The sequence below is a fragment of the Sturnus vulgaris genome, chromosome 4, assembly GCF_052056855.1.
Source record: "Sturnus vulgaris isolate bStuVul1 chromosome 4, bStuVul1.hap1, whole genome shotgun sequence".
Lineage (NCBI taxonomy): Eukaryota > Metazoa > Chordata > Aves > Passeriformes > Sturnidae > Sturnus > Sturnus vulgaris.
The window spans coordinates 697,135-715,976 of record NC_142246.1 but is presented as its reverse complement, the minus strand read 5'-3'; the positions used below and the strand labels follow the sequence as shown (position 1 = coordinate 715,976).

At 44.4% G+C, this 18,842-nt stretch overlaps 1 protein-coding gene across 4 annotated transcripts in view; it reads right to left on the bottom strand.

Annotated features, from left to right (window-relative positions):
* SFXN5 (sideroflexin 5) overlaps nt 1-18,842 on the bottom strand; it is a 96,121-nt gene that overhangs the window by 45,937 nt on the left and 31,342 nt on the right. For all 4 annotated transcript variants that reach the window (XM_088162882.1, XM_088162883.1, XM_088162881.1 and 1 more), the window contains exons 4-9: nt 17,246-17,272; nt 15,171-15,225; nt 12,142-12,167; nt 5,555-5,608; nt 3,859-3,915; nt 2,507-2,572 (exon numbers count right to left, since the gene is read on the bottom strand). In XM_088162882.1, the coding sequence (XP_088019008.1) occupies nt 2,507-2,572; nt 3,859-3,915; nt 5,555-5,608; nt 12,142-12,167; nt 15,171-15,225; nt 17,246-17,272 (285 nt within the window). The remainder of the gene's footprint in view (nt 1-2,506; nt 2,573-3,858; nt 3,916-5,554; nt 5,609-12,141; nt 12,168-15,170; nt 15,226-17,245; nt 17,273-18,842) is intronic.

Below are 18,842 nucleotides of genomic sequence, written 5' to 3'. Positions count from 1 at the left end.
GAAGGATTGGGATTGATTGAATGGGAAGGATTTGGATTGATGGAATGGGAAGGATTGGGATTGATGGAATAGGAAGGATTGGGATTGATGGAAAGGGAAGGATTGGGATTGGTGGAATGGGAAGGATTGGGATTGGTGGAATGGGAAGGAATGGGATTGGTGGAAAGGGAAGGATTGGGATTGATGGAATGGGAAGGAATGGGATTGAGGGAAAGGGAAAGGGTGGGGTGGAGGGGAGGGGAAGGAATGGGATTGAGGCAAAGGGAAGGAATGGGATTGCTGGAATGGGAAGGAATGGGATTGATGGAATGGGAAGGATTTGGATTGATGGAATGGGAAGGAATGGGATTGGTGGAAAGGGAAGGATTGGGATTGATGGAATGGGAAGGATTGGGATTGCTGCAAAGGAAAATCTTTGGATTGCTGCAAAGGGAAGGAACCCCTGGGAGGGTCCCCACGAGGTCTCCAGCAGCACAAGGGGCAGGATTTGGATTTGGGGATTTGGAGCTGCTCTTGGCAGAGCTCCAAGCTGTGGCCAGGGAAATTGAAAAGCTGAGGGAGGAGAGCTCCAATCCCAACAGGGACCCACAGAAAACTGGGAGAGGCTTTGAGGAGACCCCAAGGGTGACTCCAGAGGAGACCACCCCAGGTGAACCCCACCAGCCAGCAGTGCTGGGACAGTGCAGGGAGCAGGGAATGGCTGCTCCTGATTTTTCATTCCAGGCCTTTCAGCACAGCCCCAAGAGTCTCTCGTGACCCCAAGGAGAATTTTGAGTCCAAGGCCAAAGTCCTGAAGAGCTGAGCCAGAAACAAAAGGGATCAGCAATGTCACAGCTAATGGGAGCTGAAATTGGGAATTGGGAAATCCTGGAATGGGTGGGGCTGGAAAAATCCCCTCTCATCCCATGGCAGGGACACCCTCCAGTGCCAGGGTGCTCCAAGCTGCCCTTGGACACTGCCAGGGATGGGGCAGCCCCGAATTCCCTGGGTAAAAAAAAAAAAAAACCTTTTTCCATATAGAAATAATCACATTGTCACCCATAATGATTATCTACGTAAAATTAAAATATCTAAAAAGCAACTATTACCAATCAAATCTGCTCCATGCAGCTTTTTTAGCCTTCTAAAAGTGTGAAAAATAGCAGAGTAAGAGTGAGTGTGTCAGCTGGAAAGGGTTTCTGTCTCATCACAGCCCCCCTGATCTGTGCAGCTCTTGGCACTGGAATACTGGGGGAATGGAAAAAAAAATAAAATAAATTCCAAACATTTAAAACATGTTTGGTCTTTCTCAAGTCTTTTTCCTTCTCCCTGCCTTTGTTTGCCTTGTTTAGGAAAACCAGCTGGTATTAATTGCACTTCATGCACCACCAGCATGAACAGCAGCCAGATATCAGGAATTGGAGCCTAATCCCAGGAATCCACTCAGTTGTTGGGGGAAAAAAAAAAAAAAAAAATTACATTATCACTCTGTTGAGAACGGCAGTAAAATCAGGGAGCAAAAGAAAAGGCAAGGAAGGGGCTGGAGGGGGGAGAGTGGGATAAAAATAAATTCCAATCATAGGAGGAGAAATAGAGATAATAGAGATGGAATTCCCAGAGCAGCTGTGGCTGCCCCTGGATCCCTGGAGTGTCCCAGGCCAGGTTGGACTTTGGGATTTGGAGCAGCCTGGGACAGTGGGAGGTGTCCCTGGCCATGGATGGGGTGGCTCTGGATGGGATTTAATGGAATTTCATGGGATTTAATGGGATTTCTTGGGATTTCATGGAATTTCATGGGATTTAATGGGATTTCTTGGGATTTCATGGAATTTCATGGGATTTAATGGAATTTAATGGAATTTCCTGGAATTTAATGGGAATTAATGGGATTTAATGGAATTTAATGGGATTTAATGGAATTTCTTGGGAATTCATGGAATTTCATGGGATTTAATGGAATTTAATGGGATTTCATGGGATTTCATGGGATTTCATGGGATTTAATGGAATTTAATGGAATTTAATGGGATTTCATGGGATTTCATGGAATTTAATGGGATTTAATGGGATTTAATGGGATTTAATGGAATTTCATGAATTTCATGGGATTTCATGGAATTTCATGGAATTTAATGGGATTTCATGGAATTTAATGGGATTTAATGGGATTTCATGGGATTTAATGGGATTTAAGGTCCTTTCCCACCCAACCCATCCCAGGATTCCACGCCATGATCTGAACTCCAAACTTCAAACACATGCACAGGGTGCAATTCCACCCCCAGGAGAACATTCCAGAACTCTCCTCTCCTCCCACCCCAGGGCCCTGCAGCCTGGAGGTCTCTAATGAATGAATGAATGAATTAATCAATCAGCCATTAATGCACAAGCTCCCAAGCCATTTGCTGCTCATCCCGACAGAGCTGAGCCAATGAAAAGCTGGAAAAGTGCTGGGCAACCCCCAAAAAAACTCATCCCCCAGGCATCTCCTGAGGCATGGAATGCAGAGAAATAAAGAGTTACCCACTGCTATCGACACAGCACTTATGACAGCTCCCAAGTAGCCCTGGATGAACTTGGACGTTGGAGAAGGCTTTGGAAAGAAAAAACAAAACACATTTTTAATAAACAAACTTCTGGTTGTTAATATTCAACCCATTTCTCTTCCCCCCTCCCCCTCCTCCCTTCCTTTTTTTTTTTTTTTTTTTTTTTGTTGTTGTTGTTTGTTTGTTTTGGTTTTGGTGTATTTGTTTCGAAGCAGAGACAGGTTTAATTTTGTCATATTGTTCTGTGACACATGGGCTGTCATCCCAAGAGGCAAAAGCGAGGAAATCGTGGCCTCCTGAGCAAGGTTACAGGGAATGGAAAATTAATTGGCATCAGAAAATTATCATAATAGCAGCTCAAAGGATGGATGGGAGTGAAATTCAGCAAATGGAAGCAAATTAGCATTTCTGCCCTCGAGAGCTGAACCCCAAAGTCGCCACAGTCAATATTTTGTCTGGGAAATGTTCTCTCAAAGAGCTGGATGGATTCCAGATCGGCTTCCCACATCCCAGCACGGGATCAATGGAGGCTGAGGAGAGGAAGGGAGCAGGGACAGCCCCAGAAAATCCAAAGGACAGCCCCAGCACGTCCCAGGAAAATTCCCAGAATATCCCAGGGATATTCTCAGGGACACTCCCAGCACATCCCAGGAACATTCCCAGCACATTCCCAGGGACATTCCCAAGAACATTCCCAGGAACCTTCTCAGGAACATTCCCAGCACACTCCAGGAAAATTCCCAGAATATCCCAAGAACATTCCCAGCACATTCCAGGAACATTCCCAGGGACACTCCCAGGGACATTTCCAGCACATTCCAGGAAAATTCCAAGAATATCCCAGGAGAATTCCCAGGGACATCCCAGGGACATTCCCAGGGACCCTGGGTGATGGGATCCTGGGGGATGGGATCCTGGGGGATGGGATCCTGGGGGATGGGATCCTGGGGGATGGGATCCTGGGGATCCTGGGGGATGGGATCCTGGGGGATGGGATCCTGGGTGATGGGACCCTGGGTGATGGGATCCTGGGTGATGGGACCCTGGGGGATGGGACCCTGGGGGATGGGATCCTGGGGGATGGGATCCTGGGGATCCTGGGTGATGGGATCCTGGATCTCCCTCCTGCACCGCTCTGCTCTGAGCCCTTTTAGACCCCAGTTTAACCATTCCAGACCAGTTAGGACCAGGGACAGCTCCTCATTGCTGTGCCTCGAGCCATTCCCAGACCCTCCAGCACGGGCCAGTGGCCAACCTGGCGATGCCAGTGGCCACTGCAGGGGCTCCGGGGCCGGGGTTTGTGTTTCTCGGGGACATTGGTGGCCGAGCTCACCTTGCTCGCGTTGCGGTTTGCATAGTTCACACACGCGTTGTGGCTCTGGTTCAACCACTGCGGGGCAGAGGAGACACAGCATCAGCACCGAGCCACCCCAATTCCTGAATTCTGGCACCGCCGAGGGAAAAACTCATCAGCCTCGGGGCTGCTCGCAGCTCAGCACCTCGCTGGTGCAGGGTTTAGGTCTGGTTTGATGCCCTTTAAATGCAGGGATCCCGATGGAGCTGAAATTCCAGCCAGTGTCACCCCTGCCACGCCAGGGACACCTCCCATTGTCCCGGGAATCCCGAGGTATCCAAGGGCAGCTCTGCTTCCCTGGATGCTCCATGGGAAATTCCTCTCCTGGCCCCACCTCCCTCAGTGCTGCGGGGTTTTAATCTCACAGAACCGCAGAATCCGAGCCCGAACTGCGCCAAATCCCCATCCCAGGGCACCGAGTGCCACGTCCGCTGCCCTGGGCACCCCCTGCCAACATCCAGGTGAAGAAATTCCGCAGTCAGGGTGCCCAGCTGCCATTCCAGAGGGACCTTCCTGGGCTCCAGAGGCTCCCGGAGGGTGCCAGGAGGCTCCTGAGGAGCAGGAGATGAGGAGATGTCCCAGCCCATGGACACACGGGCACAGCTGGGGCTGCCCCGGAGCCCTGGCAGTGCCCAGGGCCAGGTTGGACATTGGGGTTGGAGCATCCTGGGATGGTGGGAGGTGTCCCTGCCTTCCTGGGGTGCAATGGGATGGGATTGAAGGTCCCTTCCCACCCAAACCAGTCTGAGATTCCCTCCCAGCTGTCCCTAAACTGGGCAGGGAGTTCCCTCCAAGCTCCTGAGCGACTCAGGGCATCGCCAGCCCCTCCTCCTCTCCCAGCAGGTGAAGCCACCCAGCCAAATTCCCCAAATAAATCCCCAAATAATTCCCAAAAAAATTCCCCAAATTTCCCAAATAATTCCCCAAATCCGCGCTGTGCTCGCAGCCCCAGCGCCTTCCCCACGCTCCAGGCAGATCCCGCAGTGCTCAGAGCCTCTGCAGACAATAAAAAGCCATTTGCCACCGGGAAGGAGCTGAAAATAACTCGTTCCTTGGTTTCGGCTGCTGATGGAATCCCACTCGTGGTGTGTTTACTATGGATCCCTCATTCCCCTGCCTGCTTCCTCCCCTTCCTCCCTAATTCCCAGATTTTGGATGGGAAATCACACCAGCACCTCCCTACACACCGATTATTTCCCCTCAAAGCTGAATGCAGGGATCCTGGGCTTTGCCGTGCACTCCTATTCCCACAATTCCTGGGAGCAGGGATTCCCATCATTCCCATTCCATTCCAGGGACCCCCCAGCCCTGCACAAATGTTGCTTTTCCAACATCGTCCCCCAAGGAAAATCCCAAATCCTCGTCCTCCCAAGGCAGATGTGTGAGTTTAGGGCCAACATTTCCATGATGTGCACGTGGAAGAACCATTTAGAGCCCCACAAAACTGTCCCAAAAAAAAAAAAAAAAAAAAAAAAAAAAAAAAGCTGATTTTTGGTGCTGCCCTGTTCTGCCTCTTCCTCCCCATCACACGAGAAGGTGAGGGATGAAAAGAAAAGCCAAGATTTTTTTTTTTTTTTTTTTTTTTTTTCCCCCAGCTCCTTCCAGTGTCCCTAAAAGATTAATTTGTGCTCTGGACAAACTCAGCTCTTCCCTGCCCACTTCCCTTTCTCCTTACCTGCCAGAACACCGTGGAGGCCAAGGTCTGGTTGGGCAGGAGAAGTCCAACAACCTGCAAGAGGAGATTTCCAGGCATTTGAATAAATTATCCTCATTTCTGGCTTTATTTCATCCCCTTTATTTTTATTTTTTTATTGGTTTTTTTTTTTTTTTTTGCCATCCCATTCATTACCAGCCTCCTGTCTCTCCCTGTTTTCCAGAGGTGAAACTGGCTGATGTCATTGCCCCTGAAAGCTTTTAATGATCTCATTAAATTCTCTTATTAATTAATATTAAAATTATTATCCAGTTTTATCTGCTGGTGATACACCCTAAAAACCTCCTGGCAGCTGACATTGCCCAAAGATCCCACCAAAATCCCAACAATCCCCTAACCCAGGAATTTCTGGAGTGAAACACAAACATTTCATAAAAACAAGAGTTCAAAGCTGTCACTGGTGGGGACAGTTCTCATTTTCCTTTGGAAAATTCCCTGTTTGGGGCAGCAGGAAAAAAAAAATCCCACTGGGACATGTGAGGAACCTGGGAGCCTGGGATTAATTTTAATCTCAGCTCTGCAAATCCCACCTCTGACACACCAAGCTCCTGTTTTAGGGCCAATTTTTCCTGGTTTGGACCATTTTTCCTGGTTTAAGACAATTTTTCTTCTTTTAGGGCCATTTCCTCCTGGTTTGAGGCCATTTTTCCTGCTTCAGGGTCACTTTTTCCTGCTTTAGGGCCATTTTTCCTGGTTTAAGGAAGTTTTATCTTGATTTAGGGTCATATTTCCTGTTCTAGGGTCTTTTTTCCTGGTTTAGGGCAATTTTTCTCGATTTAGGGCCACTTTTCCTGCTTTAGGACCATTTTTTCCTAATTTCAGGGAATTTTTCCTAATCCCAGGGAATTTTTCCTCCTTTAGGACCATTTTTTTCCTAATCCCAGGGAATTTTTCCTCCTTTAGGGCCCTTTTTTCCTAATTTCAGAGAATTTTTCCTCCTTTAGGGCCATTTTTTCCTAATTTCAGGGAATTTTTCCTCCTTTAGGGCCATTTTTTCCTAATTTCAGGGAATTTTTCCTCCTTTAGGGCCATTTTTTCCTAATTTCAGGGAATTTTTCCTCCTTTAGGGCCATTTTTTCCTAATCTCAGGGAATTTTTCCTGCTTTAGGACCATTTTTTCCTAACGCCCAGCCCAACAAACACAGACAGGGCAAGGAATTCTCCCGAATTTAAAGCCAACAGAATCCTTTCCACCCCTCCCTGAGGCCTGGACACCCCACCCAAATATCTGGAGGTGTTTTCTGGTCGATTAAAAAAAAACCCCAAAGACGAGAACTTGACCCCACACCTTGATTCCCTCTCGTGTCTCCACGGCAGGAAATCCAACAGCTCGATCCTTACCCTCGGATTATCCCCCAGCGTTTTATCTTAAATTTTTTTTTTTTTATTTTTTTTTTCCTATTTTTTTTTAGTTTATTCCCAGGAATTTTGGGGAAGGAAGAGGCCAGGGATGAGCTGGGGATGCCATCCCTGCACATCTGGAGAGGAGGAAAATCTCCGTCGGAAAAAAAGGAGAAACGGCCTCGTTCCCTTCCCATCTCCTCTCCTTCCTCCTCCTCCTCCTCCTCTTCCTCCTCCAGCTTTTCCTCCCACTCTCGTGGAGTTGCAGTGACTTTGTTCCCTGGCTCAGAGCCAACCTCCCACTAATTTACGGCTGCCTTCTCCCCGGCATTAATTAACGCAGCCCCAAACGAAGGCGCGGGGGGGACCCGACCACTTTTGGTGGCCCCTTTGGCTACCTCGTGTTCCCCCAGAGCCAGCAGGGGGGTGAGGAAGATGAGGAAGAACCCAAAGCCAGGCAGAGGCTGGGGATGAGCCACGATGGGGAAGAAGGGGAGGGGAGGGGTGGGGTGGGGGAAAAGATTCGGGCGGGAAAGGAAAGAAATAAAAGAAGGGAAAAGAGCACCCAAAATGTGTGTGACTGAAAGAGGCACGTTTAAATGCAAACTCTCCATATGTGCGAGAGTCTGTCAAGAAATGTACAATTTCACTTTTAATTACTGGCAGGGGGAAAAAAAATAACTAAGAAGGGAAAACAAAATATATAAAGGAGAAAGGAAAAAAAAAAAAAAAAGAGCTCCTAAACGCTGGCGAAGTGTCAGCGGCTGAATTTCAAATTTAATTGGTGTGAGGGGAGTGAGGGGACCTTGGTGGCACCAAAGCCACCCCTTGGACATCAGGGAGCTCTGAGCAGCCCCAGCTCAAACCCCAAACCCTGCCTAAGGTGGGACAGCCCCAAATTCCCACCTGGGTTCTTAGAGGTTCTTTAAAACCTCATCCAGAGCCCAGATTTTGGATATCTGGGGGAAAGGGGGCGTTAGGAGTGTGGGGACAGCAGGACTCTGTCCCCAAGGCCAACTTTAAACCTGGATAAATCTTCTCCCCAGACACTGAAACAGCAGCCCAGGGAAGAGGCTCCAGCCCAGGAGCTGCTTGGCACATCCCAAACCTGCAGGGACACAAATCCAGAGCCTGGAGCTGGGAAAAAAAAAGGATAAAACCAAACCCTGCACACTCAGAGCCATCCCAAACCTGCAGGGACACAATTCCAGAGCCTGGATCTGCTCCCTGCTGGATTGGATGTGGGGAAAAATGACAAAACCAAACTCTGCATGCTCACACACATCCCAAACCTGCAGGGACACAATTCCAGAGCCTGGATCCTCTCCCTGCTGGGTTGGACAGAAGAAAAAAGGATAAAACCAAACCCTGCACACTCACATCCCAAACCTGCAGGGACACAATTCCAGAGGCTGGAGCTGGGAAAAAAAGGATAAAACCAAACCCTGCACACTCAGACACGTCCCAGCCCCTCTCTGCTCTGGGCTCAGCCCCAAACCCAGCCTGGAGAGGATGGGAAGGCAAAGCCCAGGGCAGTGCCAGGGGAGAACAAACATTCCCAGGATTTGGAGGTGTCAGGGCAGCCAAAATCCCATTATTGTCCCAAATCCTGCCCCCCCTGCACGATGAGCTAACCCAGACTGGATTATTCCCATTATTCAGCAGGGGAAAAACCCCCAGGGAGGGAAACAGCCCTGAACTGCTCAGCCCAAAGCCACTCACGGCTCCAAAGCCCAAATTCCACCCAGGGACAAGGAAAAATCCCCTTGGGGACAAGGAAAAATCCCTTTGGGGACAAGGAAAAATCCCATTGGGGACAAGGAAAAATCCCCTTTGGGGACAGGGACAAATCCCCTTTTGGGGACAGGGACAAATCCCCCCTTGGGGACAAGGACAAATCCCCTTGGGGACAAGGACAAATCCCATTGGGGACAAGGACAAATTCCTTTGGGTACAAGAACAAATCCCCTTTTGGGGACAGGGACAAATCCCATTGGGGACAAGGACAAATCCCCCTGGGGACAAGGACAAATCCCCCATTGGGGACAAGGACAAATCCCTTTTGGGGACAAGGACAAATCCCCCCTTGGGGACAGGGACAAATTTCCATTTGGGGACAAGGACAAATCCCCCTTTGGGGACAGGGACAAATCCCCATTTGGGGACAAGGACAGCCCAGCTCAGCCTCTCTTGAGGAAATCCCATCCCCCTTTGTGGAACACAAGTCTCAAACTGTTTTTATGCTGGAGCAGGCTGCCAATTTTGTCACTAAATTTCACAGATCGATTGGCATAAATGTTACATTTTAATTTTAACATTTGAAACGTTTGGGGGTTTTTTTTTTTTTTTTTTCCTTTTCTTTTTTTTTTCCTTTTTTTTTTTTTTTTTTTTTTTTTTCCCCCTAAATGACAAGAGGTTCCAGTTTATCCTTTACAGCTCCTGAAATTGGGCTCATCTGACAGCTCTCGGCTCCTGTGACAGCTCTGGATGGGGGCCGATTTCATTGTCAATTTGATCGTTAACTCGGGGCTTTTTTTTTTTTCTTTTTTTTTTTGTTTTTTTTTTTGTTGAACCTTTTCTTTTCAAATGTCCCCCCCCACGCCCAAAATTACCACAACAACAAACGCAGAGCCTCGGATTTGGGGACAATGTCATAGCCTTGAGCCCAGAGATTTAATTCTTTAATTCGTATATTCCGATATTTTGTTCCTTCATTTGATTAACTGAATCAAGAGATTAATTGACACCGATTTTTTTTTTTTTTTTTTTGGGGGGGTGGGGGGTGTTTCCAAAATTGGGTGAAATGATGGTGGCAGGATGAGCTGATGTTCCTGCAGGAGAACCCGCAAAATTCTCTCCCTGCTGATTTTGGTCGTGGAAAAAACCCAAATAATCCCAAAATTCCCCCCCAAAAAATAAAAAAAAAAAAAAAAAAAAGAGAAATAATCCCCACCCTCAGCCACATCCCGAGCAGAGCATCCTCTGCTTGAATGAACCCAAACCACGGAAATGCGAAATAAAAAAAGGTCCAAAAATAAAAATTTTGGCCAAAAAATCGAAATGTGAGAGGTGCAGGAGTCAAATTCTGCTGGCAACGAGCTCAGCCTTGCACAGGGAAAAAGGAGATGGGGGGGGATGATTTTATATGGATCAAAACCTCAGCCACAGGCTGGGTTCATCCATAATTATCTGATATTTTATATAAAATTACCTCAATGTATTAATAAATTAATAACCTCAACCAGCAGCTGGGTTCATCCATTATGATCTGATATTTTATAAAAAATAACCTAAATATATTAATAAATAAATAACCACAACCAGAGGCTGGGTTCATCCATTATAAACTGATATTTTATAAAAAATTACCTCAATAGATTAATAAATTAATAACCTCAACCAGAGGCTGGGTTACTTAATAATAATCTGATATTTAATAAAAAATTACCTTTCTATATAAATATATAAATAACCTCCTGGGTTAATTCATCAATAACCTGATAGATAATAGATAAATAATCTCAATATATTCATGGATAAAAACCCTTAATAATAAATAAATCCCCTCAAAGAGAGGCTGGATTAATTAATCAATATCCTGATAGATAATAGAAAAATCACCTCAATATATTAATAGATAATCTCAATAGGAAATAAATAATCTGAATATATTGACAGAAAAATAACCTCAATAATAGAAAAATATAATCAAATAGAGGCTGGTTTAATTAATCAATAACCTGATAGCTAATAGATAAATAACCTCAATATATTAATAAATAAATAAATAATAGTAGATAAATAACTGTGACTAGGAGTTGGTTTAATTAATTAATAACCTGATAAATAATAGATAAATCACAATATATTGATAAATAAATAACCTCAATAATAGAGAAATATCCTCAAATAGAGGCTGGATTAATTCATTAATAACCTGATAAATAATAGATAAATCACCTCAATATATTGATAAATAAATAACCTCAATAATAGAGAAATATCCTCAAATAGAGGCTGGATTAATTCATTAATAGCCTGATAAATAATAGATAATTCACCTCAGTATATTAATAGAGAAATAACCTCAATAATAGAGAAATAACCTTAATATATTAATAGATAAATAAATAATCTCAATAGTAGATAAATAATTGTGGAGTTGGTTAAATTCATCAATAACCTGATAAATAATAGATAAATCACCTCAATATATTGATAAATAAATAACCTCAATAATAGAGAAATATCCTCAAATAGAGGCTGGATTAATTCATTAATAGCCTGATAAATAATAGATAAATCATCTCAGTATATTAATAGAGAAATAACCTCAATAATAGAGAAATAACCTTAATATAGTAATAGATAAATAAATAATCTCAATAATAGATAAATAACTGGATAGGGGTTGGTTTAATTAATTAATAACCTGATAAATAATAGAGAAATAACCCCAATATATTAATAGATAAATAACCTCAATAATAGATAAATAACTGTGAATAGAGGCTGGTTTAATTCATTAATAACCTGATAAATAATAGAGAAATAACCTCAATATATTGATAAATAAATAACCTCAATAATAGAGAAATATCCTCAAATAGAGCCTGGTTTAATTCATTAATAACCTGATAAATAATAGATAAATCACCTCAATATATTAATAGATAAATAACCTTAATAATAGATAAATAACCTCAATATATTAATAGATAAATAAATAATCTCAATAATAGATAAATCACTGTGAATAGAGGTTGGTTTAATTAATTAATAACCTGATAAATAATAGAGAAATAACCTCAATATATTAATAGATAAATAAATAATAGTAGATAAATAACTGTGAATAGAGGTTGGTTTAATTAATTAATAACCTGATAAATAATAGAGAAATAACATCAATATATTAATAGATAAACAAATAATCTTAATAGTTATTTACTATTTAAGTTATAAATAACTTAACAGTTATTTTTCTGTGAATAGGAGTTGGTTTAATTAATTAATAACCTGATAAATAATAGCTAAATCACCTCACTATATTAACAGATAAACCCCCCTTAATAAAACATTAACTCCTCTACAAACAGGGTGAGTTTTCCATGGACAGCAGGGACTGGGGATGGTGGCAATGTCCCAAAATGCTGAGATTTGTGCTCACAAATTCATTGCTGGGGGCCCCACAACCAAATACTCACAATGGGGGTTCCAAAGGGAATGTAACCTGTGGGGGGAAAAAAAAATAGAAATTAATGGGTTTGGATTTAAAAGAATTTAAATTTTATTTTTTCTCCCAGTTGAGGGGAGAAGTCACAACCCTGGCACCTCCTGGGGCTCCAACCAACACCTGCAGCACCTTCCTGATTTTCTCATTTTTATTTGGGTTTTGAGTTCTCCAAAGTCTTCCCCTCCTGTTTTTCCCATCTTTTATTTGCTTTTAAAGCTCTCCAAAATCTTTTCCCATCCTTTATTTGTTTTTTGAGCTCTCCAAAGTCTTCCTTTCCTGTTTTTCCCATTTTTATTTGCTTTTAAAGCTCTCCAAAATCTTCCCCCAACCTTTATTTGGTTTTTGAGTTCTCCAAAGTCTTCCCCTCCTGTTTTTCCCATTTTTTTATTTGCTTCTCGAGCTCTTCAAAGTCTTCCTTTCCTGCTTTTCTCATTTTTATTTGCTTTTAAAGCTCTCCAAAGTCTTCCCCCATTCTTGATTTATTTCTAGAACTCTCCAAAATCCTCCCCTCCTGCTTTTCCCATCCTTTATTTGGTTTTTGAGCTCTCCAAAGTCTTCCTCCATCCTTTATTTATTTCTAGAACTCCCCAAAGTCTTCCTTTCCTGTTTTCCCATCTTTTATTTGGTTTTTGAGTTCTCCAAATTCTTCCTCTCCTGCTTTTCCCATCCTTTATTTATTTCTAGAACTCTCCAAAATCCTCCCCTCCTGGTTTTCCCATTTTTATTTGCTTCTCGAGCTCTTCAAAGTCTTCCCCCATTCCTTATTTATTTCTAGAACTCTCTAAAATCTTCCTCTCCTGTTTTCCCATCTTTTATTTATTTCTAGAACTCTCCAAAGCCTTGCCCTCCTGTTTTTCTTATTTTATTTGCTTCTAGAATTCTCCAAAGTCTTCCCCTCCTGTTTTTCCCATCTTTTATTTGCTTTTAAAGCTCTCCAAAATCTTTTCCCATCCTTTATTTGTTTTTTGAGCTCTCCAAAGTCTTCCCCTCCTGTTTTTAACATTTTTATTTGCTTTTAAAGCTCTCCAAAATCTTCCCCCAACCTTTATTTGGTTTTTGAGTTCTCCAAAGTCTTCCCCTCCTGTTTTTCCCATTTTTTATTTGCTTCTCGAGCTCTTCAAAGTCTTCCTCTCCTGCTTTTCTCATTTTTATTTGCTTTTAAAGCTCTCCAAAGTCTTCCCCCATTCTTGATTTAATTCTAGAACTCTCCAAAATCCTCCCCTCCTGCTTTTCCCATCCTTTATTTCTTTCCAGAACTCTCCAAAGTCTTCCCCTCCTGCTTTTCCCATTTTTTATTTGCTTCTCAAGCTCTCCAAAGTCTTCCTTTCCTGTTTTTTTCAATCCTTTATTTGCTTTTAAAGCTCTCCAAAGTCTTTTCCCATCCTTTATTTATTTCCAGAACTCTCCAAAAATCCTCCCCTCCATTTTTCCTGAGCGCCACAGAAATCCAAACCTTCCCATTTTCCCCGTGCTGTGGCTGCCAATTCCCGTGCTCATTATAATTCCTCTCTCTGACCTCCCACTGGAAGGTCTCAGAGCATCCTCCCAACATCATCGAATTAAATTCCTGCATCCAATCCACAACCAAAAAGGGCAAAGAGATGAGAGGGAGGGAAATTTGGGAGACAAACACAGGACAAGGCAGAGGGTCCTGCATCATCCCCCCCCTCCCCCCCCCAAAAAAAAAAAAAAATCTGAGCTCAAATTTTCCCCTGGGCCCAAATCAGGTGAAGATGTCCCACCCAAAAACGTGGGAAATATCCTGATTATTTCAATAAATCCATTTATTAATTAAAAAAAAAAAAAAAAATTTCAAAAGCACCAGGGCTGCACTGGCATTGCCAGAGGAGCTGGTGGGGACCTGGGGAGGCAATTTTTAATTTTTAATTTTTTTAATTTTTTAATTTTTAATCATGAATAAAACACAGAGAAGATGATCTTTCCTGGAATCCCAGTGCTGGGGCTGTCAGACACCATAAAAAGTGGAAAATCAGGAATCATCCCGTTCTTTCCTGGGAAATAAAACCCCCCCAGCCTCCTCCTCTTCATCACTGAGGGTGGATCGACCTTGATTTCACACCCCTGAAGTTGTGGGCAGCAAATTTTGCCATTTAGTGGGAAATTGAAATTTTCCCAATAGTGACAGAGGCATCAAAAATGGCAGAAAAGGCTCTGGGTGGGATCCAGGTAAAATGGGAAGCGTCTGTGTGCTCCATGGGGAAAGGAAAAATGGGGGGAAAAAAGGGAAAAAAGGGAAAATGGGAAGGGAAAATGGGAAGGGAAAAAGGGAAGGAGGAAAAAAAGGGAAGTAGAAAATAGGGAAGAAGGAAAAAAGGGAAGGAAGAAAAATAGGGAAGGAGGAAAAAAGGAAAGGAGGAAAAATAGGGAAGGAGGAAAAAAGGAAAAATAAGAAAGGAGGAAAAATAGGAAAGGAGGAAAAAAGAAAAGGAGGAAAAATAGGGAAGGAGGAAAAATAGGGAAGGAGAAAAAATAGGAAAGGAGGGAAAAAGGAAAGGAGGGAAATAAGGGAAGGAGGAAAAACAGGAAAGGAGGAAAAAAGGAAGGAGGAAAAATAGGGAAGGAGGAAAAAAGGGAAGAAGGGAAAAGGGGAAGGAGGAAAAATGGAAAGGAGGAAAAAAAGGAAGAAGGAAAAAAGGAAAGGAAGAAAAAAGGGAAGGAGGGAAAACAGGGAAGAAGGGAAAAAACGGAAGGAGGAAAAAAAGGAAGAAGGAAAAAAAGGGAAGGAGGAAAAAAAGGGAAGCAGGAAAAAAAGGGAAGGAGGAAAAAGGAAGATTTTTGAGCCCTAAATCTCACGGTGGAATTCAGGATCTCCATTTTCCTCGCCCGCAAAGGGATTTTGGTGTTGGGAATTCCTTCCTTTGCTCGGAATGGTGACAAAATTCAATTGGAAACGAGGAGAAAAGCCCCTCCCCTGCCCTCCCCTGCCCCCGCCCCAATATTTTCCACAAACCCCGGGGCAAGGTCGGGGTCCGGGCGTACCTGACATTCGGAAAGGCATGAAGATGGTCTCGTTGGTGTCGGGGTGGATGATGGCCTGGAAAATGTCACCAAAGGCACCCAGTGAGGGACAGGGACAGCAAAGCCACCAAAACCCCCCCCACCCCAAACCCTGAGCCCCTGGGGTTTCTCAGCTCCCACCAAAAAGGTTTGGGCTCAGCAGCCCCTCCCCACGTTAATTTCAATTATTTCGGAGGGAATGATTGACTCTCACATGTCGAGAGTGGGTTTTTTTTCTCAGTTCTGTGTCCCCAAAAGTCACCCCCAGCTGTACCTGAACCCCAGGAAAAGCAGATTTGATTTAAGAGGGGAAAATGAAATTCTTTTCTGTCCCAGCTCCATTGAGGTTGAAATGTCCTGGGTAGGAAAGTTGGGAAAAGCCCTGGTGGGAAGGGCAGGGCTGTGGATTGGGGGAATGAGGATAAAAATCCTTTTATCCTGCTGGGGAAGCAAAGGGGACACTGGGAAAATCCCCAAGGCCTCGGGACCAAAGGCAGGGATTTGGGTCAGGAGCTTCTCCCAAATGCAGCTGTGGATTCAGATCCAGGAAATTCTCACTGCAGGTGTGAATCCCATCCCAGAACTTCCCAGTGCAGGTGTGGATCCCATTCCAGGTGTGGATCCCATTCCAGGTGTGGATCACATTCCAGGTGTGGATCCCATCCCAGAACTTCCCATTCCAGGTGTGGATCCCATCCCAGAAAATTCTTCTCAATGCAGGAGTGGATTCAGATCCAGGAAATTCTCCCCATTGCAGGAGTGGATCCCATTCCAGAAATTTCTCCCCATTCCAGGTGTGGATTCAGTTCAGGAACTTCTCACTGCACGTGTGGATGGATCCCATCCCAAAACTGCTCCCCTCTGCAGCTGTGGATGTAGATCCAGGAATTTCTCCCCATTCCAGGTGTGGATCCCATTCCAGGAAATTCTCACTGTAAGAGTGGATCCCATTCCAAAACTTCTCCTCAATGCAGCTGTGGATTCAGATCCAGGAAATTCTCCCATTCCAGGTGTGGATCCCATTCCAGAAATTCTCTCCACTGCAGCTGTGGATTCAGATCCACAAATGTGGATTCAGATCCAGGATCCCATCCCAGAATTTCTCCCCACTGCAGCTGTGGATGTAGATCCAGGAATTTCTCCCCATTCCAGGTGTGAATCCCATTCCAGAACTCCCCACTGTAGGTGTGGATCCCATTCCAGGAAATTCTTCCAGTGCAGGAATGGATTCAGATCCAGGAAATTCTCCCCATTCCAGGTGTGGATTCAGTTCAGGAACTTCTCACTGCAGGTGTGGATGGATCCCATCCCAAAACTGCTCCTCACTGCAGATGTGGATTCAGATCCAGGACCTTCTCCCATTCCAGGTGTGGATCCCATTCCAGGTGTGGATCCCATTCCAGGTGTGGATTCAAATCCAGGAATTCCTCCCCATTCCAGGTGTGGATCCCATCCCAGAATTCCTGCCCAGTGCTGCAGCACGAGCAGGTCCAGCCCTCCCTGGATGGAACCACAAGGGACACCCAAAAAACCCCCACACAGGGCCTGGATTTCCCATAAAACCCAACCTCTGGAGATCCCAACCTCCCTAAAAATCCTAAATCTGCTTGACAGGTGAGCAGCTCGTTTTTAGCTCATTTTTAGCCCATTTTTCCCCCCCAAGTTTTCTGACAAGCCCAGGAGGCTGCACTGGAATGAAATGGGAAGGAAAATTCGATTCCCAAGGGAGGAAAGTACAGCACAGGCACAAACCTTCCCAAGGAACTGTCAAACTATTTGCAAAAAAAAAAAAAAAAACTGGAGACAAGAAAGCTCTTGACTAGACAGGAAGGAGAAAATGAAGACATCAAAATATATAAATACATATTTAAGAAAAAAAAAAAAAAGAAAAAAGAAAAAAAATCAGGCTCTTTGATGGCAGAGTGTTCTCTGCATTTACATTTCCACGGGAAGGCAAAACAGCAACTGGCAAAGGGAATGAGGGAGGACAGGAAAAAAAAAACAGCAATACTTGAAAATAAGAAGGAAAATTAAAAACATTTTTTAAAGTGTATTACCTGTTTGATTTTTTGAGCTCCCCACAGCTGGAAAAAAAAAAAAAAAAGAGAACATGAAATGTAAATAAAAAAAAGAAACCCAGTGTAGTTTTATCCCAAATATTCATCTTTTAGCTGCTGTTCTAAACAAACACAAGGGATTGGGACCAAAAAAAAATCTCATTTTGTGCAGCCCTGCAGGATGGATTGAAAGATCCTTTCCACACCTGGAGTCCTGCACACCTGAGCCAATATTAAATTGTATTAAATGGGAAGGAAGAACCAGAACATCCAGACCTGAGAGTTTTACAAATCCCAAATTTTGTGCTGCACCCGAGGTAAATTTAGCACAGGATGAGCTCCCTGCAAAAATCCAGGGAATTAAAGGTGGGGTGAGGCCTGCAGGGGCTCTCCAAATAAACCCTGGGCTCCCAAAAAATGGAATAAACGGCTGAGAAATGCTCATGGAGAGAAAAAAAATCTCATTTAAAACTCTCACTGTTGCCTCCTGGCACCTCCAAACCCCCAAACCCTGGGGATGGTGAGGAGGGAACATCCAGTGATGGGAGACAAGGATGAGACAGCAACCCCAGAGATGTCCTGGCACGGCCCCAGAGCTCCCTGCGACCCCAAAGGCAGAGGGGTGTGACCCACCCAGACCAAACTGGGACCCCCAAACCCAAACTGGGACCCCCAACCCCAAACTGGGACCCCCAAACCTAAATTGTGACATCCAAACCCAAATTCTGACCTCCAAACCCAAATTATTGACCTCCAAATCCAAACTGTCACCCCCAAACCCAAATTGGGACCCCCAAACCCAAACTGGGACCCCCAAACCCGAACTGGGACCCCCAAACCCAAACTGAGACCTCCAACCCCAAACTGGGACCCCCAAACCCGAATTGGGACCCCCAAACCCAAACTGAGACCTCCAACCCCAAACTGGGACCCCCAAACCCGAACTGGGACCTCCAAACACAAACTGGGACCCCCAAACCCAAACTGGGACCTCCAAACCCAAATTCTGACCCCCAAACCTGAACTGTGACCTCCAAACACAAACTGTGACCTCCAAATCCAAATTATTGACCCCCAAACCCAAACTGTGACCCCCAAACCCAAATTCTGACCCCCAAACCCCGCAGTTGCAGCATCCCAGGGCTGGGTGCAAAGCCAGGACTCTGCAACGTCCCAGCACATTTTGGGTTTTGCTGGTAAAAATTCAAATTCATCCCCAGCACCTCTGCCTGGGTTTGCTTTACCCCTCAGGTATTTGAAGCTGTAAATCCACTCTTTAACCCCCATTTAAATTAAAAAAAAAAACAGATTTTCTGCGAGCCAGGAGCCTGGCAAGGCTCCTTTGCCAATCTCTCGTGGCTCCTTTTTTTTTTCCTTCTCTCCAATTTATCACGATCCTCTCGAGGGGAGGGCGCCAGGATCCAGGGGAATTATTCCAAGGAGAGCTGTGCTGGAGCCAACCCTGGGCCAGGGGAACCTGGGGAGTTCTGTTCCTGTTTCTGCTGCTGAATCCCAGAATGGTGATGGCTCTTTTTTTTTGATTTATCCACCCCCAAAAAATTTGGGGTACACCTTGCAAATCAGGTGTTCACCCCGC